At 40.0% G+C, this 26,113-nt stretch overlaps 1 protein-coding gene across 1 annotated transcript in view; it reads left to right on the forward strand.

Annotated features, from left to right (window-relative positions):
* LOC126183371 (liprin-alpha-1) overlaps positions 1-26,113 on the forward strand; it is a 1,187,054-nt gene that overhangs the window by 1,005,999 nt on the left and 154,942 nt on the right. The window contains exons 11-13 of the mRNA XM_049925301.1: positions 3,475-3,612; positions 21,802-21,958; positions 24,282-24,403. Of these exons, the coding sequence (XP_049781258.1) occupies positions 3,475-3,612; positions 21,802-21,958; positions 24,282-24,403 (417 nt within the window). The remainder of the gene's footprint in view (positions 1-3,474; positions 3,613-21,801; positions 21,959-24,281; positions 24,404-26,113) is intronic.

The following is a 26,113-nucleotide window of genomic DNA, read 5'->3' on the forward strand; positions in this document are numbered from 1 at the left end:
CAACTCCCTGAGTGCCCTTCAGTGTCTGCAAACTTTGTACCCAGATGATAAAGCTGTTCAGGATATCAGAGATGGCCTCATCTAGCTGCAATGTCTGGAAAAGGAGGTGTCCTTCTGCTGGGTACCAGGGCGCATGATATTGCAGGGAATGAAAAGAGGGATGTAGTTACCAAGGATGCATGTCTTGATCCTTTATTAGTTCAGTGTGACATCCCTCTGCAGGCTCTTGTCTGACTGTTGAGGTACAGTCATACGCCGAAGGGAAGAAGAGCGTCTGGAAATGCCTGATAATAAGCTGTCTCTAGTAAAGCCCACTACACAGCCGTGGTGTACCTCCTTTTGGCCATGAAGATGGGGTGAAGTCATGCTTATTTGTCTTTGCAAAGGCCACAGTCCTCTGGCACATGACTTCTTGTTCTGGTGAGTGGATCCTCCAGTGTGTGGTTCTCGTGGCATACAGGTAACTGTGTGTCACATTTTACTAGAGTGTGTTCATTTTCAGACCGGAGGGCAGCGGCAGAGTTACCCTCTCTTTTAAGTGACATTGAAATGAATTTTGTCAGAGTTTTAAGATTTTGTCTTGTGTCCAACCTGTTTCAAAAACATTTAGGGAGATGTGTTAACAAGGTGACTGGCTCACCTATATTTTTTGTAAGTGGTCAGCCAGTCACATTTCTGCTGTGCTTTTATTATAGCTTTTCTGTATGTTTTAATCCCAGTAATAGTTTCTTTCTCTGTTCTCTATTTTATTAAAGCCTATGAGATAGAGTGATTGTGTGACTCAACATGATTGGGTGGAACTCATTGAGTGTTATTGGAAGTCATTGAGTGTCATTTTATAGGTTTCCTTCTCACTGTTTAACAACAATTTTAGACATTTTATCCACATTCGTTTCTTTTAATGTGTGTAAGGGTGCTTATAACCTTGGTGTTGAGTGCCTGTAAGTTACATACACTCTCTCTCTCGCTCTCTCCACACCTCCACAAGCCACAGTGTATGTTGCAAAAAGTTCTACATGTACCAGTATAGTGTCCTCCATTTCACACTCAATTCATGATTGATGCATGGGAACAACTACTGTCAATAGATATCTGTATGAGCTAGAATCTCTGATTTTACCACCATAACTAGTTCATGGCAAGTAGGTGATGGGAATTAATTAATATGTTACTTGACTCTTGTTTGACCTTGCATTCCCAGACTTTTGACTGTAAACCTGTCAATGAGATGGAACAGAGAGTATATTGATTAAATGCAGCATAGAGATACACTCCTGGAAATTGAAATAAGAACATCGTGAATTCATTGTCCCAGGAAGGGGAAACTTTATTGACACATTCCTGGGGTCAGATACATCACATGATCACACTGACAGAACCACAGGCACATAGACACAGGCAACAGAGCATGCACAATGTCGGCACTAGTACAGTGTATATCCACCTTTCGCAGCAATGCAGGCTGCTATTCTCCCATGGAGACGATCGTAGAGATGCTGGATGTAGTCCTGTGGAACGGCTTGCCATGCCATTTCCACCTGGCGCCTCAGTTGGACCAGCGTTCGTGCTGGACGTGCAGACCGCGTGAGACGACGCTTCATCCAGTCCCAAACATGCTCAATGGGGGACAGATCCGGAGATCTTGCTGGCCAGGGTAGTTGACTTACACCTTCTAGAGCACGTTGGGTGGCACGGGATACATGTGAACGTGCATTGTCCTGTTGGAACAGCAAGTTCCCTTGCCGGTCTAGGAATGGTAGAACGATGGGTTCGATGACGGTTTGGATGTACCGTGCACTATTCAGTGTCCCCTCGACGATCACCAGTGGTGTACGGCCAGTGTAGGAGATCGCTCCCCACACCATGATGCCGGGTGTTGGCCCTGTGTGCCTCGGTCGTATGCAGTCCTGATTGTGGCGCTCACCTGCACGGCGCCAAATACGCATACGACCATCATTGGCACCAAGGCAGAAGCGACTCTCATCGCTGAAGACGACACGTCTCCATTCGTCCCTCCATTCGCGCCTGTCGCGACACCACTGGAGGCGGGCTGCACGATGTTGGGGCGTGAGCGGAAGACGGCCTACCGGTGTGCGGGACCGTAGCCCAGCTTCATGGAGACGGTTGCGAATGGTCCTCGCCGATACCCCAGGAGCAACAGTGTCCCTAATTTGCTGGGAAGTGGCGGTGCGGTCCCCTACGGCACTGCGTAGGATCCTACGGTCTTGGCGTGCATCCGTGCGTCGCTGTGGTCCGGTCCCAGGTCGACGGGCACGTGCACCTTCCGCCGACCACTGGCGACAACATCGATGTACTGTGGAGACCTCACGCCCCACGTGTTGAGCAATTCGGCGGTACGTCCACCCGGCCTCCCGCATGCCCACTATACGCCCTCACTCAAAGTCCGTCAACTGCACATACGGTTCACGTCCACGCTGTCGCGGCATGCTACCAGTGTTAAAGACTGCGATGGAGCTCCGTATGCCACGGCAAACTGGCTGACACTGACGGCGGCGGTGCACAAATGCTGCGCAGCTAGCGCCATTCGACGGCCAACACCGCGGTTCCTGGTGTGTCCGCTGTGCCGTGCGTGTGATCATTGCTTGTGCAGCCCTCTCGCAGTGTCCAGAGCAAGTATGGTGGGTCTGACACACCGGTGTCAATGTGTTCTTTTTTCCATTTCCAGGAGTGTAGTTTGGAAAAATCATATTTGTGCCATCAGCTGTTCAATTTTATGTTTATTCTCTAATGGTTACAATAATCTTCAAGGAGAAAAATGTTTTACATCAATGGGTCAACCATGTATTTCCATCATACGTGAGCAACACAAATGTAAAACATGTATAATTGTCATAATAGTCTGTCTTAACACAGTCCATATTAACACAATGTGCCATGGCACAATTACAGTAATGCACATTTGGTGATAACTCCACACTTAGTAAGTGACCAGTCATTATTAAGCGTGGAGTTATCACCAAACATGCACTACTGTAACTTTGAAAAGGCACAGTGTATTTATATGGACTGTGTTAAGAAAGTGTATTATGACAATTATATATGTTTTACATTTGTATGGCTCATACTTGGTGGGAATATATGGATGATCCATTGATTTACAATGTTTTCTCCTTGAAGATGATTGTAACCATCAAAACCAGTGAGAATAAACAAAATTTACAGCTGATGGCAAAAATACGCTTTTTCCAAATTATTTAACCACTGTAGACAATCACCTATGAAAAGGAGATAGTTGTGGTTCACTTGTTTTGTATGGCAGTAGCACTAATCCATTGATGCAGCAAACCCAATATGTTGTTACAATATAAAGTGTCTGAAGTAGCTTACCTCATCAAAAAATGTTACACACACATACACACACACACACACACACACACACACACACACACACACATGTGTATGAAATATTCTCAACTTATTTTGAAAAAATAAATCAATTCTCTGTGTTAACAGTTGCAAGAGGAGAAGATAAATGCCATCCAGGAGAAACTGGAGCTCTCTGAACAGAAACTTGCACAATTTGCAAAGCTACCAGAGATGGAGGAAGAACTGAAACAAAGGATGGAGGCGCTGACCCAGGTGAGGGTGCAGGTACGCTCCCCACCACAGACCACTCTGCAGCCTGCTGTCCATATAGTGCCCTTGTGTACTGTTTTGTTCTTTCTAAAAAAAAAGTTAAAATATTATTATTGTTGTTGCTAGACACTTAATTCAGTTTCATTTTGATCACTATTAGTGCACTTAGTTGTATTTTGAAATTTTCATTGTTATGTTTTGTAATTTCATACATAATGAATTCCCCATTTTAACATTAGAAAATGGCTCTAAGGAAGTGTCACAATTTACTTCCTAAACATACATAGTAAGTTCAGATTTTAGACCAAATTTTGGTCACATTTTTGAAAGTCGTAATTCTGTTTATGGGGAAAATAATTCCCAAAAATTGTTTTGAGGTCCACAGAAGAAATAATTAAATAATCTGACACACAAACAATAAGTGTGACTGTTTTGTATTTATACAGTAATGTTCTGAAATTTAAAAAAAGTGTGGGTAAACTCTCTAGAAACTGCTGAATATATGTCACTCAACACACCAGAAACAAAGCAATTCTCATGTGTGGCAAACTGTCAGGTGATTACTTGAAAGCAACCTACTACTGAATCATTATGTTTACTTGTATAAAATAGCTTGACAAATTGAACTGTCAGGTGGGTGATGTTTCAGTCAGAGCAGGCATAGTGTAATCTTCAAATTCTGGATAGCAGTTTCAGATTGAGCTACTTTAAATTTCCTAAAACTGCTCTCTACCTGAACTTTGATTGTGTGGCTGACCTGTCTGTTATTCTAATTTATGCACAAGGAACTGATCTGGAATATAAAATGTTTCATGGTATATCTGATTGGTATCAATACACAACTTAACTTTTCAGCCTTGCTGTTGTGCGTCAAAATCACAGATATGCCATATTTACAGCACCTCGTAATAATGTAACTTAAAATCCTTAATTGTCATTGAAATCTGGCCCCAAAACATCAGTTAGTAATTGCTGATACAAATACATAATAATAATTTTTGTTCTCATTATTTATGTGGAAGAAGCACATACTCATGTACTAACAGTGCAGTAAAATGAAACACAGTGTCTCTCTGAAAGGGTAACTTTTGTTTGCTTGTGTCTTAGAAAAAAGTTTAGGTATTTTACCAGCACTATGCACTTTATCTAGATGTATGATATTTTGAGTCACTTTATATCTAATTTGTCTTTACTTCTTTGTTTTTCGGTCCAAAACTTGCTGTAGTTTGTAATTATGAATGTCTGTGTTATTCTGTATAATTCTTGCATGTTTCCAATATACATCTTATTTACCCAGTTGCTTAAGTCACATTTTCACCAAGTTCTTAATTGTAGAGTGAAAGTAATTAACATTTATTTGTGTACATTCTGTTAGTGCTAAGAAGTGTTATTGTCACTATAACACAACCATTAAATTTTGGAGCACAAATACGTGTCCCTTGGAAGCCAGTATTAAAGAAACTGTATGACAGGCCAGAAGAAGTAGTCCTTTATGAGACTATTACAAAAATAATTTAGGGAATGCATATGTTACATTGATACAATTTATGATAAATTTTACGATGTGGATCACATCATTTGTACAGTTGTTAACATGCTGGACATTTATGAGCATGAATTGACTGTCTACTTGTGCTCAGTAATTGCAATATTAATTAGAAGCAATTGCCGAGGGGGGGGGGGGGGGAACTTTGGTTTACACACAAACACTCATGCTCTTTATTAAATATTTTCCTTGTATCAAAGAATTTTTATGACTGTGTACTTCACTTATTTCTGAAGTGAAGCTAATATTCACTGAAGAGTATATTAGAGAATTACTTCTTTTAGTATTGTATTTGTCACTGTCACTATTAATCTCACTTTAGCATGGATTATTGACAAAACATTTGTCATAGTGTTCATCAGTGTTTTATGAAGCCTGTGATGTAAACATGTTTTCAAGTCTCTAATCTGACTTATCTTCGATTTTGATTTCTGTGAACTGTAGCATTCTTTTCTTATACAGTAATAGAATTTACTGTTAGTTCCAATGTACTATATTCCTGCCATTTTAGGAGATAATCCTTTGTTGTAAGATATATTTTTGGAATGATTGAGTTAGATTAACATACACTGAAGTGCCAAAGACATTGGTATAGGCATGCATATTCAAATACAGAGATATGTAGACATGCAGAAGATGGCACTGTGGTCGGAAACTCCTATGTAGGACAACAAGTGCCTGACACAGTTGTTACATTGGTTACTGCTGCTACAATGGCCCCCGGTAGCTGAGTGGTCAGCACGACAGACTGTCAATCCTATGGGCCTGGGTTCGATTCCTGCCTGGGTCAGAGATTTTGTCCACTCAGGGACTGGATGTTGTGTTGTCCTAATCATCATCATTCCATCCCCATCGACGTGCAAGTTGGCGAAGTGGCGTCAAATCGAAAGACTTGCACCAGGCGAGCGGTCTACCCGACGGGAGGCCCTCGTCACACGACATTTCATTTCATTTTCATCAAGATTTAAGTGACTTTGAACATGGTGCTGTAGTCGGTGCACAAGCAATGGGACCCATCATCTCCGAGGTAGTGATGAAGTGGGGATTTTCCCATACGACAAGTGTACCGTGAATATCAGGAATCCAATAAAACATCAGATCTCTCATATCGCTGCGGCTGGAAAAAGATCCTGCAAGAATGGGACCAACAATGACTGAAGAGAATCGTTCAATGTGACAGGAGTGCAACCCTTCTGCATATTGCTGCAAATTTCAATGCTGGGCCATCAGCAAGCGTTAGTGTGCAAACCAATCAACAAAATATCATTGATATGGGCTTTCAGAGCTGATGGCCCACTTATGTATCATTAATGACCGCATGACGCAAAGCTTTACCCCTCACCTGGGCTTGTCGACACGAACATTGGACTGTTCTGGAAACATGTTGCCTGGTTGGACAAATCTCATTTCAAATTGTATTGGGCGGATGGATGTGTACAAGTATGGAGACATCATCGTGAATCCATGGACCCTGCATGTCAGCAGAAGAATGTTCAAGCTGGTGGACGGTCTGTAATGGTGTGGGGTTGTGCTGTTGGAGTGATGTGGGACCCCTGATATGTCTAGATACGACTCTGGCAGGTGACACGTACATAAGCATTCTGTCTGATCACGTGCATCCATTCATGTCCATTGTGCATTCTGATGGACTTGGGCAATTGCAGCAGGACAATGCGACACCCCCACACATCCAGAATTGCTACAGAGTGGCTCCAAGAACACACTGAGTTTAAACACTTCTACTGGTCACCAAACTCCCCAGACATGAACATTATTGAGCATATCTGGGATGATTTGGAATGTGTTGTTCAGAAGAGATTACCACCTCCCTTGTACTCTTACGGATTTATGGACATCCTTGTAGGATTCATAGTGTCACTTCCTTCCAGCACTACTTCAGACATTAGTCGGGTCCATGCCATGTCATTTTGCAGCACTTCTGCGTGCTCGCGGGGGTCCTACACAATATTAGGCAGGTGTACCAGTTTCTTTGGCTCTTCAGTGTATTTTGTATATCCTTTCTCATAGTTGCTTCTCCAAATAACTCTGCTGAAACTCCACAAACAAAGAGGACGCACTGAAATTTCTCTTATCAATTTTGTGATTCTGCTGATATGAGTTAACTTATAATGTTACTACAGTTCAAAATCTGGAGAAAAGTTGGTGCAGTCACAAATTTTTGAGCAGTTGTAGCAGGAAGGGTCATTAACAATGTACTGAAAATCCTGACCAGTGGTGTGTGTGTGTGTGTGTGTGTGTGTGTGTGTGTGTGTGTGTGTGTGTGTGTGTGTGTTAGGGTGTGGTTGGGGAACAGGTGGGGAGGGGGGGGGGAGAGGGGCATTTTAAGGTCACTCTTTTATGTTTTTCGTGAATAACTCGGAAACAGCTGTTTTTAGCAAAAATTTTTCCCAGTACACAGTTAAATTGTATTAAATTTCCTATAAAAATGGTCCCATTCATTTTTTTTCTCAAGGACTAATTGTATCTGTGTAGCGGGGGATGAAAAAATTGCAGATTATAAAAAACATTGTGTTAATGGTATAAAATTATCAGAATGTATGTACCACATCTAAGTGCATTAGAGCTGTATTAAGGAATAAAGTTTGTTCCATGAATGTAACAGGATGGAGGGGCAGGAATGTACGAGAGGGTGGTAGGTCCAGGATTGTTTTCATGCACACCCCTCCTTCATAGGCCTGCAAAATGAAGATCGAGCAGGTAATTCCCCACTCTTATCTACCACATTATGTCACAAGAAGCAATTACAAGGTGTTTCACAAAGATATACTGACCATCTGCAATGTGCCTTATAAATCACTGGTGACACAGTGCATAGGCCTGCTCATGGCACGTTTATTTCTGCAAAATGCATGTACGGAATGGAGATTCACAGAACCTGCATATATCTCTTCACACTGTTGTACATTGCTAGTGGGAAATTGATTCTTAGTCATCCTGTTCGCCAGCAGTAGTCTTCTTCAGGGAAGTGTGACTTCCTTCACCACTGACACTGCTCAATTTTCAGTTTAAAGACATACTATCACTTCCCAGCATTTTCTGTCCACTTCACTTCTGTGAATAGACAAAATAACTTCACCGAGAACGTGTTTTTATAGTTGAGTTACTTTCAGTTCATTATATGAGTACTTAGTTCCAGTTCGTAAGTGAGCTTTTATATGAAATTCATTCGTATAAACAGTGACCGAGTAACATTTAATTTTTAAATGTGATGAGAGTGACTTATGTAGTTTTGGTGGGTAAGGGACTGGGTTGGTAATTGTAGCACCTCACTGCTGTACATTATTGATAGCGTATTGTAAAGCTGTGTAATTGTGTTGCAGTCACATGGTTGTGAATTAATGAATGTCCACAAAGTTATTGTATTTATCTCATCATTAATTGTGTTGTTATTGTGTTACTTGTAGGTAACATAAATATTTTCCATTCAGAAATTGCTGGCACTTGTAGAATGGGCTGCACCAGGTAGAGCTACTTACTACAAATCGATGGTGTACCTTCTAATACGGGTGTGCATGTGCCCTTTGGAATGGTACTGGTTTGTGTTCAAGTCCAGAACAGTAATCTGCTGGGATGCTTTGCGTGACTCAGTTTTAAATATCTGAAGTTCTGTACTTCTGTTGTAGAGGGAGACAATGTAAGCCTCTGGGCTTCTTCAGATGTTGGGATAGCTGAGGCTGGGGTGATGCATTTGATACCCCCATGCTGTGAAAAATATTCTAGTCAGTGATAACGAAGACAATGAAATCAACATTGTCAAATACATGACAGTGTGTTACACTCGGGACAGGCTCTTCATTGCGTTAAGTAGTTGATAGATCCAGCTATCCAGCTGCTGAGCTTTTTGGTGCTTTTTACGCAATAGCTCTCATAAAAACTGCAAATAATTACTCACTTAATTAACTGACAATAACTCCACTGTATAAATACAAGCTCAGTGAAGTTATTTTGTTGTCTGCTCACACAATAGAACTGGACAGGAAATGCTGGGGAGGTACAGTCTGTCTGTAAACCAAAAAGTGAGCAGCACTCATGGTGGGCAAAGTTGCCTTCCTGGGGAGAACACTACATCTGCTGTACTGAATGTTCTCTCTACTAATGTGCAATATATGCAGAGATTTACATATATTCTGCCCATATGCTTGTCTTGCATTAGTGTTATTAGTAACTCACATCTTCTCTCCATATAGCGTTAATGCATTTTGAAAAAAATAAGCAACCCCTGGGCATGTCTGTGCACTGCATTGCCAGTTATTCATAAGGCACATTATGCAAGGTCAGTATAACTTTGTGAAACACACTGTAGTTGCCTCTCATGACATAGAGGGGTAGACTCCCTTCCACAGTGTTACACCCACAGAACACAATTTATCCCTTAATACAGCTCTACTCCACTTCAACACAGTACACACATTTAATTTTATAAAAGTATAGTTGCTACTCACCAAATAGCAGAGATGCTGAGTCGCAGGTAGGTGCAACAAAGAGACTGTCACACAATAAGCTTCTGGCCAACAAGGCCTTTGTCAAAAATAGATCGATCTCTCTCTCTCTCTCTCTCTCTCTCTCTCTCTCTCTCTCTCTCTCTCTCTGTGACACACACACACACACACACACACACACACACACACACACACGTGTTCAAACGCAACTCACACAAACAAGACCACAGCTTCTGACAGCTAAAGCCACTTTCATAATATTGTTACATTCCATCTTGGTTTTTCCATTGTTTGACACATTTAATTTTAGTTTTTAACCCACTTCATGTAGAGATAAACATTAATTTTACAATGTTAAAACACAATTTTTTCATCCCTTGAAATGCAGAAACCATTAGCCCTAGAGAAAAAAATGAATAGCATCTTATTTTAGGAAATTTAATATAGTTTCATTGTGTACTGAGGAACATTTTTATTAGAAGCTGCTATTTTCAAGTTAGGCAACAAAAATATAAAAATGTGACCTGTAGACAAGAGAGGGTAGTGCTGCATAGTTCTAATATCCAGAGTGACACAAACAAATTTGAAGCACCTAAACCATACAAAAAACGTCATGTATCATTAACGTTCGGAATAAGAGGCAGTTTGCATTGACAGCTAGATTGTTGTATACGTCATTCTTATGAAGGTGACTAGCACAGGAAAATAAATCAGTAGTTCATGTTACATTACAGATGACTTCTGTCAGTTGTGTCTTTAATTATCACAGTAATTACTAGTTTTATTTAGACAGAATTGAAGTGGAGTAATAAACGGTCCCAGGCATTGCTTGGATTATTATGCTGCATACTGAGCATACTTAAAGCAATTTGTAAATTATGCCAATACATACTGATAGTCCACAAATGACTGAAATTTAAGAATACATTTATCCTGATAAACCTCAAATGACATGAATTAATGGTATCTCCTGTACGCTTTTATTTGAAGCAAACTTCATTGTTTTCCAGTTCCATATTGTGCGTGATTTCTTGAGTCTATATCTACATTTACATCCATACTCTGCAAACTATCATGAAGTGCATGGCAGAGGGTGCGTCCCACTGTACCAGTTATTAGGGTCTCTTCCCGGTCCATCCATGTATGGAGCGTGGAAAGCAGGATTGTTTAAATGCATCTGTGCATGCTGTAGTGATTCTGGTTTTGTCCTAATGATCTTTATATAAGCAGCACATAAGGGGTTGTAGTATATTCAGGGAATCATTATCTAAAGCCAGTTCTTGAAACTTTGTTAGTAGACTCTCTCAGGATAATTCATGTGTCTTCAAGAGTCAGCCAATTCAGTTTCTTCAGCATCTCTTTAACATTTTCTCTTGAGTCAGACAAACCTGTGACCATTCATGATGCCCTTCTCTGTATATGTTCAGTATCCCTTGTTAGTCCTGTTTGGTATGGGTCCCACGTACTTCAGCAATATTCCAGAATGAGTTGTGCAAGTGATTTGTAAGCAATCTCATTTGTAAACTTACTGCAATTTCTCAGTGTTGTACCAATAAACAGAAGTTATCACCTTCTTAACCAAGTTGAAGAAGACTTGAAATTAGCAACATTCACCTCAATTGTGATTTGAGGGCCCAGTCTCTTAGATCTCCATCAGTAATGTTGCATTGGCTCTCAAGAGCAGCTCTACATAGTTAGTATCTCAAGACAACTTCTCTAAAAAACTGTTTTTCATGTTATTTGTTCAAGTTTAGAGATTTTCCTTGGTTGTTATTTGTGTGTGTGTGTGTGTGTGTGTGTGTGTGTGTGTGACGGGGGGGGGGGGGGGGGGGATGGGACTTCATGGCCACACTATACAGTATGTTTTTCAGAGAGTTTTTCTTGCATAGTTTTGCGATTTTCATTTTGGAGTGTATTTATTACTTTGTGTAAGTCTTTCTTCTATTTATACAGATATTGATCACATTTTACGAAGCAAAAGTGGGTTTGCATACTGATTAACATAAAGCATTAAACACATTGAATATTAATTCAGTTTTATCTCCATTGTGCTGCTACAAAAGCCACTGGTGATTTCTGTGGATATTAAATGAGTTACAAATTTGAGTGACTGCAGACAGTTGTTTGAGATAAACTTATCAATGAAAACTGAAATTTGCTTTACAATTTGCCAGACACGTCTTTGACCTGGAATCTTAATGACTGCAGTAGAATTGTGTGATGATGATGATGATGATGATGATTGGTTTGTGGGGCGCCCAACAGCGTGGTTATCAGCGCCCGTACAATTACTCAATCTTTGCTCAGTCCAATTGCGCCACTTTCCTGGATGATGATGAAATGATGAGGACAACACAAACACTCAGTCATCTCGAGGCAGGTGAAAATCCCTGACCCCGCCGGGAATCGAACCCGGGACCCCGTGCTCGGGAAGCGAGAACGCTACCACGAGACCACGAGCGGCGGACAGTAGAATTGTCTCCAATGATGAGCCCTGCTTCAAATTGCACCCCAGTGGCCAGCAAAGACATCTGGAGACGCACCAGACAGTAGTGGGATACCAGCCTGGAAGTCGCCTGCCATATTGCCCGACAACCAGGAGTGGTGGTCTGGGGTGCCATTTCTGTTAATAACATGATCCCTTTGGTTGTCATCTACATCTACAGCTGCATCTACATTCACATGCGTACTCCACAAACCATTGTATGGTGCATGGCAGAGGGTACCCTGTACTACTACTACGACCGTATTTATTCGAATCTAAGCCGTACTTTTTTTCCGGTTTTTGTAATCCAAAAAACCACCTGCGGCTTAGAATCGAGTACAAAGCAAGCGGAAGTTCTAAAAAATGTTGGTAGGTGCCGCCGCAACCAACTTCTGCCGTCAAATATATGTAGCGATACACAGGCATGCTTTGTAGGCACAAAGATAAATATTGGCGCCAAAACCTCTGCGTCAGTAAATAAATTTAAAAAAAAGGTGGAAGATGAGCTTTTTTTTCTCCGCCCTGAGTTTCGACCACTGCATTTTCATACATTATCCAATGAAGTAAATACAAATTCCGTATTGTTAATCTTCGAATGTAGCAGAAATTTAATGTACTACGAAAATCCGACAGGCAAGATTGTTTGGGATGTTTGTCAATATGGCCAACTCTACGTTCTGAATTTTTTCCTAACTATGAGAAGAGATGGTTGCTAATAGGAACCTGACAAAATGTGAATCACATGCAGTATTCTCTTCACCATAAGAAAGAATACGGATATAAACATTTTGCCATGTATTCTTTCGTGTTTGCTGCTATCTCATATAAATCCTGTCTGCCTAATAAGCTACGAAACTAGAGTGAGACAACAACAAACACGGAAGAATATACATATCGTGTCATGTTTATATTTGTATTATTCTTATGCCTAATAGTTATACAGTCAGAAATGAAGCACGGCAACTGACTAGATTTTTAAATCTAAGATGACTCTAATTTCTGTGCAGAATTTGATGTACTAAAGAAGCGGCCGCAAAGATTTTCAAACAGAGAATAATTTTCGCCTAACTCTCATTCAGAACATGTTCTATCATACGCAGTCTATTATTTGGTTCTTGTTAATCATTATCAAAGAAAGCAGCAGTGTAAGTAACAACAAATAGCAGTCTCTTGCCGTTGTTTCGCTAATGAGACGATTCCTCTCTCTTTTTTTTAATTGTAAGCGGCGGTAGCACGCACAAAAGCAAGCCATGCCACGAGCGGCGACAGGCCGTAAACACGCACTATCAGAATGCGACAAACAATGCATGACACAGTACAGTAATGCATTTTCAGCTTAGAGTGACGTAAACACCTATAACAAAGAAAACGGCACTTATCAGATCAAAGCAAAATAAGCAATTGATTCAAACCAGACGAAGCATGTGAGAAAGGAAGGGTACCCGTATAAATACGGACGGAGCGCCTGACGCATAGCAATGGCTACCTGGTAAAGCTTAACTACTAAGCTTACGACTCAAACCAAACTACTGTAGCTGCATCGTCATTCATTTGACCTAAATTGTGTCTCGTATTATAATGGACCAACTTTGTTTCAATTTGGAGGTGCGGCCTAAAACTTTTCTCCCCCCTTGAATTTCGAGTCTCAAATTTCACGTGCGGCTTAGATTTGGGAAATTTTTTTTCCTTTATTTCGAGTCTCATTTTTCAGGTGCGGCTTAGATTCGAGTGCGGCTTAGATTTGAGTAAATACGGTAGTTGTTTCCTTTGCTGTTCCACTTGCAGATAAAGTGAGGGAAAAACAACTGTCTATATGCCTCCATGTGAGCCCTTATTTCTTGTATCTTATCTTCATGGTCCTTACGCGAATTGTATGTTGGTGGTAGTAGGATCATTCTGCAATCAGCTTGAAATGCCAGTTCTCTAAACTTTCTCAATAGTGTTCCTTGAAAAGAACATCGTCTTCCCTCTAGGCATTCCCATTTGAGTTTCTGAAGCATTTCCATAACACTTGAATGTTGTTCGAACATACTGGTAACGAATCTAGCAGCCTGCCTCTGAATTGCTTCAATGTCTTCTTTTAATTTGATCTGGTGTAGATCCCAAACACCTGAGCTGTGCTCGAGAACTTGGCAGAAAATCCTAAGAAATTTTGGTCTTATGTCAAAGCGGTAGGTGGATCAAAACAAAATGTCCAGACACTCTGTGACCAAAATGGTACTGAAGCAGAGGATGACAGACTAAAGGCCGAAATACTAAATGTCTTTTTCCAAAGCTGTTCCACAGAGAAAGACTGCACTGTAATTCCTTCTCTAGATTGTCGCACAGATGACAAAATGGTAGATATTGAAACAGATGACAGAGGGATAGAAAAACAATTAAAGTCGCTCAAAAGAGGAAAGGCCGCTGGACCTGATGGGATACCAGTTCGATTTTACACAGAGTACGCAAAGGAACTTGCCCCCCTTCTTGCAGCAGTGTACCATAGGTCTCTAGAAGAGCGTAGCGTTCCAAAGGACTGGAAAAGGGCACAGGTCATCCCCATTTTCAGTAAGGGACGTCGAACAGATGTGCAGAACTATAGACCTATATCTCTAACATCGATCAGTTGTAGAATTTTGGAACACATATTATGTTCAAGTATAATGACTTTCCTGGAGACTAGAATTCTACTCTGTAGGAACCAGCATGGGTTTTGAAAAAGACGATCGTGTGAAACCCAGCTCGTGCTATTCGTCCACGAGACTCGGAGGGCCATAGACACGGGTTCACAGGTAGATGCCGTGTTTCTTGACTTCCGCAAGGCATTCGATACAGTTCCCCACAGTCGTTTAATGAACAAAGTAAGAACATATGGACTATCAGACCAATTGTGTGATTGGATTGAAGAGTTCCTAGATAACAGAACGCAGCGTGTCATTCTCAATGGAGAGAAGTCTTCCGAAGTAAGAGTGATTTCAGGTGTGCCACAGGGGAATGTCGTAGAACCGTTGCTATTCACAGTATACATAAATGACCTTGTGGATAACATCGGAAGTTCACTGAGGCTTTTTGCAAATGATGCTGTAGTATATCGAGAGGTTGTAACAATGGAAAATTGTACTGAATTGCAGGAGGATCTGCAATGAATTGACACATGGTGCAGGGAATGGCAATTGAATCTCAATGTAGACAAGTGTAATGTGCTGCAAATACATCAAAAGAAAGATCCTTTATCATTTAGCTGTAATATAGCAGGTCAGCAGCTGGAAGCAGTTAATTACATAAATTATCTGGGAGTAGGCATTAGGAGTGATTTAAAATGGAATGATCATATAAAGTTGATCGTTGGTAAAGCAGATGCCAGACTGAGATTCATTGGATGAATCCTAAGGAAATGCAGTCCGAAAACAAAGGAAGTAGGTTACAGTACACTTGTTCGCCCACTGCTTGAATATTGCTCACCAGTGTGGGATCCTTACCAGATAGGGTTGATAGAAGAGATAGAGAAGATGCAACAGAGAGCAGCGTGCTTTGTTACTGGATCATTTAGTAATGTTGAAAGCTTTATGGAGATGATAGATAAACTCCAGTGGAAGACTCTGCAGGAGAGACGCTCAGTAGTTCGGTACGGGCTTTTGTTGAAGTTTTGAGAACATACCTTCACTGAGAAGTCAACCAGTATATTGCTCCCTCCTACGTATATCTCGCAAAGAGACCATGAGGATATAATCAGAGAGATTAGAGCCCACACAGAGGCATACCAACGATCTTTCTTTCCACTAACAATACGAGACTGGAATAGAAGGGAGAACCGATAGAGGTACTCAAGGTACCCTCCGCCGCAGACCGTCAGGTGGCTTGCGGAGCATGGATGTAGATGTAGAGAATAGGTTTCACTAGTGTCCTATGCGTGGTCTCCTGAACAGATGAACCACACTTTTTTTTTAAATTCTTCCAATAAATCAAAGTTAACCATCTGCCTTCCCTACCAAAATCCTCATATGCTTGTTCCATTTCATATTGCTTTGCAGTGTTATGCCCAGATATTTAAATGATGTGACTGTCAGACGGGAGCTCACTACTAATGCTGTATCTGAACATTATGAGCTTTTTTTTCCTGCTCACCCACATTAACGTACATTTTTCCATGTTTAGAGCCAGCTGCCATTCATTACACCAACTAGAAGCTTTGTCCAAGTCATCTTGTCTCGTCCTACAATCGCTCATCTTTGACACCTTCCCATACACCGCAGCATCAGCAACAACCAACCAGCCGTTGAGGATAGCGTGCTACTTTGTATTACTTACAAAGTCTCCGAGCCACTCACGTAACTGGGAACCTACTCCATATGGTTGTACCTTCAATAACAAACTGCAGTGGGTTACCATGTCAAATGCTTTTCAGAAATACAGAAGTATGGAATCTGCCTGTTTCCTTTCATCCATAGTCCACAGTATATTGTGGGAGAATAGGTCAAGCTGAGTTTCACATTAGTGATGCTTTCTAAAACCATGCTGATTCTTGGATATAAGCTTTTTGGTCTCTAAGAAATTTATTATATTCAAACTCAAAATATGTTCTAGTATTCTGCAGCCAACCGATGTGGAGGATATTGGTCTGTAATTTTGTGAGTCCATTCTTTTACTCTTCTTATGTACAGGAATCGTCTCTGCTTTTTTCGAATCACTTGGGCTTTGCACTGGGTGAGCAATTCATGATAAATGCAAGCTAAGTAAGAGGCCAGTGCTGTAGAGTACTCTTTGTAAAACTAAATTGGGATTCCATATGGACCTGACAGCTTATTTGTTTCCAGCTTTTTCAGTTGTTTCTTTACACCAAGGATCCTTCTACTGTGTCAGTCATATGGGACTCGGTGCTATCTTCAACTGTCACATCAGACTGGTCAATGAGTGTCTGGATGAAAGTCTTAAACCCGCCTAGCGATTTTACTTACATTGTATGTGGCACCCTTAACAAGACAGTGGTATGCCAATGATCTTCTCTGCTCTGTTTTTGTTACCATTACAGGCAAACCATCCTGGGTTTAAACTTCAGTAAGATAATGCCCTCCCACACATGGCGAAAGTTTCTACTCCTTGTCTTCGTGCTTGCCAAACCCTACCTCGGTCAGAAGGCTCACTGATCTCTCCCTAATTGAGAACATTTGGAGTAATGGGAAAGACCCTCCTACTATCTTGGGCTTTTGATGATTTAATGAATCAGTTGGACAGAATTTGGGGTGATATCCCTCAGGTGGATATCCAAAAACTCTGTCAGTCAATGCAGAACCAAATAACTGCTTGCATTAGGGGCATAGGTGAACCCACACATTACTAACGTGATCAATTTGTGAAGCTCGCATCTGCCGATTTCTGCCCCATTCAGATAATTCCTTCATGGGGCGCCATATTTTATTTTATTTATTTTATTTTATTTTTTTGAAGTGTATTTCTGTCCTGAAATAAAGTTTTGTTATTTTACTCTCTGCCTCTTCGTACAACTGACAGGCAATATTTTTTTGCAGCATCCAAAAACCTTGTCTACATCTGCATCTATGTTGATGCTCCACAAGCCACTTTTCAGTACATGGGTGAGGGCACTTTGTGTACCTCTGTCTCTTCTACCCTCTCCTATTCTAGTCATGATTAGGTCACTTGAAGAATGATTGACAGTAAGCCTTGATGTAGGCTTGAATCTCTCTAATTTTACCTTTGTCATCTTTTCATAAGATATACATAGCAATATATTTGTTAACATGTTGAGTAATCAATTGTTATGCTGGTTATTCACATCATTCTCACATGGTATTTTGAGAGTGTGACTCACTGTCTTCTTCAGGTACTCCCTGATGCTGTCTCAAGGAGCAACTGAAGAAGACAGTGAGTCATGCCATTGAAATCGTAAAATCAACCGGCAGAAGGCACAATTATTCAACATGTCAACATATGGCAGAGATAGCCTGAAGAATTACAGTATATCTGTTGAATTTTCTGAAAATGTATTCTCTCTTGGAATTTTAACAGTAGATCACACTGTGATGTGGAACAACTCTCTTGCAGTGTCTGCCTCTGGAGCTGGTTGATCATTCTTGTGATGCTTTTGTACTTTTTAACTGAATCTGTAACGAAACTTGCTGCACTTCTGTGGAACTCTTCTATGTCCTCTATCAGTCCTATCTGGTACAGATCCTACATTGATGAGCAGTATTCAAATATTGGTCAAACAACCATTTTTTAGAGTATTTCCTTCATTGATAGACTGCATTTCTGAGGATTCTTCCAGTGAATCTCTGTATGGCATTGCCACGTTCACGATTAATTTTAATGTGGTCATTCCATTTCAACTCACTCCATACGCATACTCTTAGTTATTTTATGGAATTAACTGCTTCTGTTGATAGTTCAAAATTGTGTAATTGTACACTAAGGGTCTTTCTGTTTATATATTAGCAAAAATTACATTTGTTTATGTTGAGTGTCAATTTCCACTCCCTGCATCAAGCATAGATTGTCTGGTAATTTTGTTTTGTGGCCCCTCTGTACTGAACAACAACATGTGCAGAAAGCCTCATGGAACTTTTAACATTTTCTACAAGGTAATTTATATATATTGTCAAAAGTAATTGTCCTATAACATTCCCCTGGAGCACATCTGAAGTTATTTTTACATCTGAACGCTTCTTCCCATTCAGAATGATAGGGTGTGATCTGCTTGCTAAAAACTCTTCAATCCAGTGACACAGTTGGTGTGATATTTCATATGCCCTAATTTAGTTCACTAGGCAGCAGTGCCTATAGTTTTGTACTTCTGTTCAATGACCCTTATTGAAAATGAGAAAAGCTGATGCTTTTTTCCAGTCATCAGGAACACTTCTCTTTTCCATAGACTTTAAGTATACTGATGCCAGAAGAGGAAATGTTCTTTCTCTTACTCTATGTAGAATCATATTGGTATCTCGTCAGGTCCAGTGGCCTTCCCTCCGTTGAGTGATTTCAGTTGCTTTTCTATCCTACAATCACTTATTTCGATATCAGCCATTTTGTTGTTCATCCGATGATGTAAAAGAGGCACCGCAGTGCGCTGTTCCTCTGTGAAACAGTTTGAAAAAAGGTGTTTCTTATTTTGGCTTTTTCTGTCATCCTCCATTTCACTGCCATTACAGTCACAGTCTGAATAGATGGCTTCGGTCTGTTTAGAGATTTAACATAAGACCAAAACTTCTTGGGATTCTCTGTTAAGTCTGTAGACAGATTTTACTTTTGGATTCATTGAACGGTTCATGCACGTCTCTCCTTACAAAAATATGGTATTGAACAGTACTCTTTCTTTCTGCCAATTGAAATATGGTCATGGTTAATCTCCTGGTCCAGCCTGTCTGCTTCACTTATGTAATGTATCTGTTGTATTTACAAGTTACTGCCAGTTTGGGAACATTTTTTTCTTGTAACAAATATCTTGTTCCACACTTGACTGGGGTTTCCCCCAAGCAAATTCGAGATGAGTGAAACTATAATGTTTTCCACCCATTTTCCAACAAAATACTATCTTCTTCTTTGATATTTCTTCAAAATGTTCCACGTTCAGTGTCCTCATTTGCTAAGGAGCTGCAATGTGCAGCCTTTTGGAATTACATTGTCCCTTACTCTCAGTTCTCCAGATACAACCTCCTTTCAAGTGCTTGAGAAAATCACAGCTGCTGGAGAAAATGGCTGTAACTTATGTTGTAAACTTAATATTTTTTATCTGATAGTTTGTCTAGAAGGGGAATGGTAGGAATGTTTCTTTATCAAAAATTGTATCATATTCTGGGTTCATTGTTGGTGTAATGTTCCATCAGCCGGCTTCAAAATTCATCAAGTATCCCACTAGACCTTATATCCAAACATTATGTGTTTCCCACTTTTAAACTGCTTGCAAAGATATGGCCCGAAATATTTCACCATGGACTCATCCTAGTCTAGTAATTCACATAAAATAAAATGGTTTATAAATTGAGCCTTGGAATGATTTATATGTGGGGATTTTGAAAAATTTGTCATTGTGGGAAAAATAGATAATCTTTCATGTGAAATATGTGTCGATAAATAAAAGCCTGTCTCTCTAAATACACACGTATACTAATATATTCTTCATGTTAGGTTTAGTACTCCAGTAACTTCTTTTTTTTCCCCCAAAACATTGTAACTTGAGAGAATAAGGCTGTCTTGTGTATCATTAATCTCCTCTGGAGAACCATTCTTATTATTTTCATTCTTTGACAGGGCATATTTTTTGCTTTCTCTAATGAAAGGAGTAAATAATTCATCTGTGATAAGTTCAAAAATTTTCATGGAAGTCTTTTTTTTTTTTTTTTTTTTTTTTCAGACCCGTCTCAGGGAAACATTCGTCTTTGTTTTTGGAATCAGTCAATCAATTCCTTGTTCCTTTTTGTGGAATATCTACTGAAATCATATATTGTGCTTCCCATACAAATAATGTATGACAAAACTGCTTCAGCTTCACTCACCAACTGCTTGCAAGGTCAATTATCCAAAAGCCCTCATCTCTCGTCACCCCACTGCCTTTATCAGTGTGTTCACTGAGGGAGGGTGGAGTGTTGAAAATAGCATTTTATGTACTGTTCCATGAATGTTACTCTTCAGTTTGGTGAACTGTTTCCACTCCAGATCGGTCATCTTTAAATACAATTTTTTGGATGTTCCTGCAGATGTGCATGCATGACTGAATGAATATTACATTGTAATTTGAAATAACACATGCACTCCGATATCACATTTATCTGACTTTCAAGTAAAATGTCACCCCTCTACAGGAATATACATTATAGATGTACAAGTACAGGTTGTAGACACATTTGATGACATATGGAAGTTTGGGTCTGGCCATGAGTCATGCTCGGATAGCCAAATGATGAGGCGAGAGGTTGCAATGTGTTTCATAATGGCTGTAGTTGCCATGCATGTCTGAAGGAACATTGCATCGTAATTTGCAGTAACACAGGCACTGCAACATCGCAAAAGTTATTTAGTACTGTTTGTTACAGACCGTATGCATTGTAATGTAGCCTTGTGACATCAGTGGCAGAGAAGTCACTTTAGCTCTTGTATGTCACAAGAGTATGGTTTGTATAGTGGTTTGTCTGTCATAACCAGTTTTCTGACAGTTTCGCTAAATTGCTTTAGACAAATGCTAGAATGGTTCTCCCTCACGTACATTGCCAATTCATCTCTTCCTCAGGAGTGATAAAATGCTCGATCTCTGAAGATTATATTGTTTGAGTGTTGTTGAGCATTAAAATAAAAAATCTCTGTCCATTTGATACTTGAATGGAGAAATGGCTGTTTCACTACTTCATCACTGATTAGCATAGTAGTAATCCAGTCATCCATCTTAGTATATTTGAATTCCAAGAAAGGGAAACGTGTTGATGAGTTCAACAGTGAATGTTATTATGTAAGGTGCATCAATTGCTATTGTGCTGCCAGCTGCACAAGTCCATCTGGAGTGACAACTGAAAAACTGTGCCAGAGCAAGGACTTGAACATAGATTTCCTGCTTTTTGCAAAATCCAGATTAGTGTTTTGGTTCTGGCTCAAATTTTCAATTGTCACTTCAGGTGAATGTCAGTATAGTTACTGCAGTAAGTAGCAGGTGATCTTAGTAAGAGCTAATATTATTATGTGATGGATGTTGCTACAATTCTGTAACACATTTTAAATTTTGTTCTCAGGCTCAAGAGAGGCACGGGTCAGCGGAGGACAGAATTCAGCGCTTAGAGGCCCAATTAGAGGAGAAAAATGCTGAGCTGTTGCGGTTAAACCAAAGGCTTAAAATGAACGAAGAACACAATACAAGGCTATCATCAACTGTGGACAAATTGTTATCAGGTGATCCAGTTTCACTTCTGAATTATAATAATAATTATTATTATTATTGTTAGTGTTGTTGTTGTTGTTGTTGTTGGTGGTGGTGGTGGTAATGTTATTATTAAATTATTATCATTGTTATTGGTTAATTGATTCATTGGCATCATGTCGGATAATATTGTGGAAGCTGCACAGTATTTCAAGACAGCTGCTTGTCATCTTCAGGTGCTTACTAACACGTTGCTGCAGTGTCTCACCAATATATACACTGGCTCACTAGAAAAGCGCAGGTGCCAAGGGGGTGGGGCTATAACATCATTGTAGACAAATCATAGAGTATAGCGACATCCAGTGCCGGCGAAATGGGCCGTGGTCTTCACAGTCACACTGCAGGAAAAGCTGGGCCGCAAATCGTGGCCCAGCACATTTGTGGACATGGTGTTGGTGTCCAGTTTAACTGTGCAGACTCCAATTCCCCATCTTTGCTGACTCAGATTTGCTCGTCTATAGCTGATGATGGCTTAGTACTGCCAGTGCTGGTTCCCATGCCTTACTGAGCTGAAATCCTATGTCTCTATTACGCAGGTCATTACTTATACATACTTTGACTGCTTCTTTAAAGATTGAGTCCAAGTACATGGAAGTGGACAAAAGGATTGTTTTCTGTCCATAGTTCGTGCTATGTGTCATGGCAAGACAGTGTTCAGCAGCAGCAGACTTTCCTGGCTGACGCAATGTGGTGTGATGTGTTCAGTGAATCTATCCTTAACAGTGTGGCACGTCTGGGCAATGTATACATTGTGCAGCTTCCACAACATTATCCGACTTGATGCCCGTGAACCAATGAAGCAGTTGTAATGTCGGGAAAGTCTCAAATCGCACATCATTGTTGTTATTACTATATTATTATTATTATTGTTATTATTATTAACATCATCACCATCATCTTGGTGCTCAGAGTTATTATTTGCAGCACTACTGACTGTCGTGCCTCATAAGTTGTCTTGTTGCAGTTCAGAACTTGAAGTTCCTTGTTCTGGCAGAATCTGAATACATCTCACTCTGTGAAACTTGGTGGTGACTGACTTTAATGGCTATTGATGGAATGACTGTTAGGACATTACTCAATGCAGGCTAAATGGTGACTGACTTTGATGATTTCTCAACTTCGATTAGTGTAGGAAAAGTCGTACCCCCCCCCCCCCCCCCCCAAAAAAAAAAAAAGAGAGAGAGAGAGAGCAACAACATTAAAGACACTTATACCTATTTAGAAATGAAGTTACGTCCACTAGCGAGGAGTTGCATATCTGTTAAATGACAGCAGTGTTCAGTTCTATTTTCAGGAGTTAACTTTGAGTTTCACTCTTTTCTCCAAAGTTTCAAGTAAAGCCAGCCAACAATATTCTAGAAACTGAAATTTGTGCTTGAGATACTTCACTAACTAATGTATCTTTCCAGTAAAAGTGTAGATTTTTGGTTGTGGAAAAGTTATTTCGACATGATGGTAATGCCAGGTTTTTGGAAGGTTTACATTCTAAAATGTGAATAATTTGAGTCGCTTATGACAATGACAGTAGTGAATAGTGATATTTCTTGATTTACAAAATTTTGAGAGAATACAAACTGATCTTTACACTGCGAAGGAATGGTTCTCTGAAATGAGATATGCCAATCCTAAAACAAAGACTTATTTTTTTTGTCAGATTATTAAGTTCACAAATACTAATAAAATGATCATCAGCAAAGCCTGGCACATTTTGATATTCCATGCACATATGATATATGTATTAGCTATTTAAAGGAAAGGAGTAAAGATAGTATTTGTGTCAGGAGTGGTATCAGAGCAAGTGGAGTTATTCTTCCCTGTTACATTTCATGTTGTGACAAAATTTTCTCACCTTCTAGCTTAGACTTGGGGGCACAGTAGCAAACTGGGTATTGCAGTTACATGGGAACCAGTAAGCTAGTGAGATACTTTCAGTCTTGAAGAACAAGGGTTTGTCTTATGATCACAAATGTATTCCTAGTAAGTTCAAATAATACAGAGTTCTTGGTCATCCAGACTAGTGAGTGGAATGATATGATATTCTGCTGTCATTCATCATTGTGACAGTTTAGCAGAGAATGACAACTTTATATTAGCTTGTTTATGCCATGTTTGTGCAGCATATCTTGTTGTGTTTGCTCAACTTACTAACAACTCATTTCTGTATGGTGGATAAAACTGCTGTAGGAAATTTAAAAAAATTAATATTAAAAGTTTTGTATTACTATATTATATATATTGTTTTACTGTGTTATGAATGAAGTGGTGCTAAATGTGTAACTGAAGTGTTTGTTTTAGAATCAAATGAAAGGCTTCAAGTACACCTGAAGGAAAGGATGCATGCTCTAGAAGAGAAAAATGCACTCACTCAGGAACTGGAAAAAACCCGAAAAGTTGCAGAAGACCTCCAGGGAGAAAAGGTGTGTTACATAATTTTGGCATATATAGAAAAAATTATTTTTTTCATTTGTTTTTGTGTGATCATGAAAGAGAGAGTGAGTGTGAGTGCGAGAGGGGTTGTGGGAGGGGGGGGGGGTTTACGTCTACATACATACTTGGCAAGCCACTGCATGGTACATGGTGAAGGGTACTATGTACCACTACTAGTCACTTGCAAATAGAATGAGGGAAAAATGGTTGTCTATATGTCTCTGTATGAGTGCTAATTTTCCTTTTCTTTGTGGGCCTTATGCGAAATGTACGTCAGCAGCAGTACAGTTGTTGTGCAGGCAGCCTCAGATGCTGGTTCCCTAATTTTTCTCAATAGTGCCTTGTGAAAAGAACGTCTTCCCTCCAGGGATTAACATTGCAGTTTGTGAAGTATCTCTGTAATACTTGCACAATGATCGAACCTACTGTTAACAAATCTAAAAGCATACCTCTAAATTGCTTCATTGTCTTCTTTTTAATTCAATCTGGTGGTGATCCCACACACTCAAACAGTGCTCAAGAATGGGTAACTTTAGCACTTTATGTGCAGTCTCTTTTGTGGATGAGCTACACTTTCCTAAAATTCTCTCAATAAACTGAAGTCAACCATTCGCCGTCTCTCTGTCATCCTCATGTGCTCGCTCCATTTCATATTGCTTTGCAACAGTATGCTTGATGTTTAAACGACTTGACTATGTCAGGCAGCTTATTACTAATGCTGCATTCTAATGCTACAGGGTTGTTTTTCCTACTCATCTGCATTAACTTACATTTTTCTGTATTTAGAGCTAGCTAACATCTGTCACACTAACTAGAAGTTCCATAAGTCATCTTGTATGTGCCCCGTCACGTAATGGCACTTTCCCATACACCACAATTTCATCAACAAATGGCTGCAAATTGCATCTCATCTTGTCCATCAGTCATTTATGTATGTAGAGAATAAGACCAGTTCTCTCTCACTTCCCTGGGGCACTCCTGGCAATACCCTTGTCTCTCTTGAACACTTGTTACCAAATACAGTGTACTGGGTTGTATTAGTTGAGAAGTCATCGAGCCACTCGCATATCTGGTAACCTATTCCGTATGCTCAGACCTCCATTAACAGTGTGCAGTGGGGCACTATGTCAAATGCTTTCAAGAAATCTTAGGTATATGGAATCTAGCTGTTGCCATCCATCTGTGATTTGCAGGGTATCATGTGAGGAAAGGGCAGGCTGTGTTTCACATGAGCAGTGCTTCCTGCATGCATGCTGATTTGTTGACAGAAACTTTTCTGTCACAAGGAAATTTATTGTATTCAAACTCAGGATAGGTTCAAGAATTCTGAAGCAGAACATTGTTCAAGTATTGGTCTGCAATTATGCAGGTGTGTTCTTTAACTCCTTTTATCTACAGGAGTCACCTGCACATTTTTTCAGCCACATGGCACTTTTAACAGGGTGAGAGATTTGTGATAAAGCTAGGTAAGGGGCCAATGCAATAGAGTACTCTCTGTAAACCCAAATTGAGATTTCATCCACATGTGACAACTAATTTATTTTAAATTCTTTCAGTTGCTTCTGTATGCCAGTGTTACCTATTACTACGTCCTCCATACAGGAGTGTGTGTGATGGTCAAATGACAGTATGTTTGTATGATCTGCATTTATGAATGAGTTCTTAAACATGTGATTTAAAAAAATATGGCTCTGAGCACT

This window comes from Schistocerca cancellata, chromosome 4 (assembly GCF_023864275.1).
Source record: "Schistocerca cancellata isolate TAMUIC-IGC-003103 chromosome 4, iqSchCanc2.1, whole genome shotgun sequence".
In the NCBI taxonomy this organism is placed as follows: Eukaryota; Metazoa; Arthropoda; class Insecta; order Orthoptera; family Acrididae; genus Schistocerca; species Schistocerca cancellata.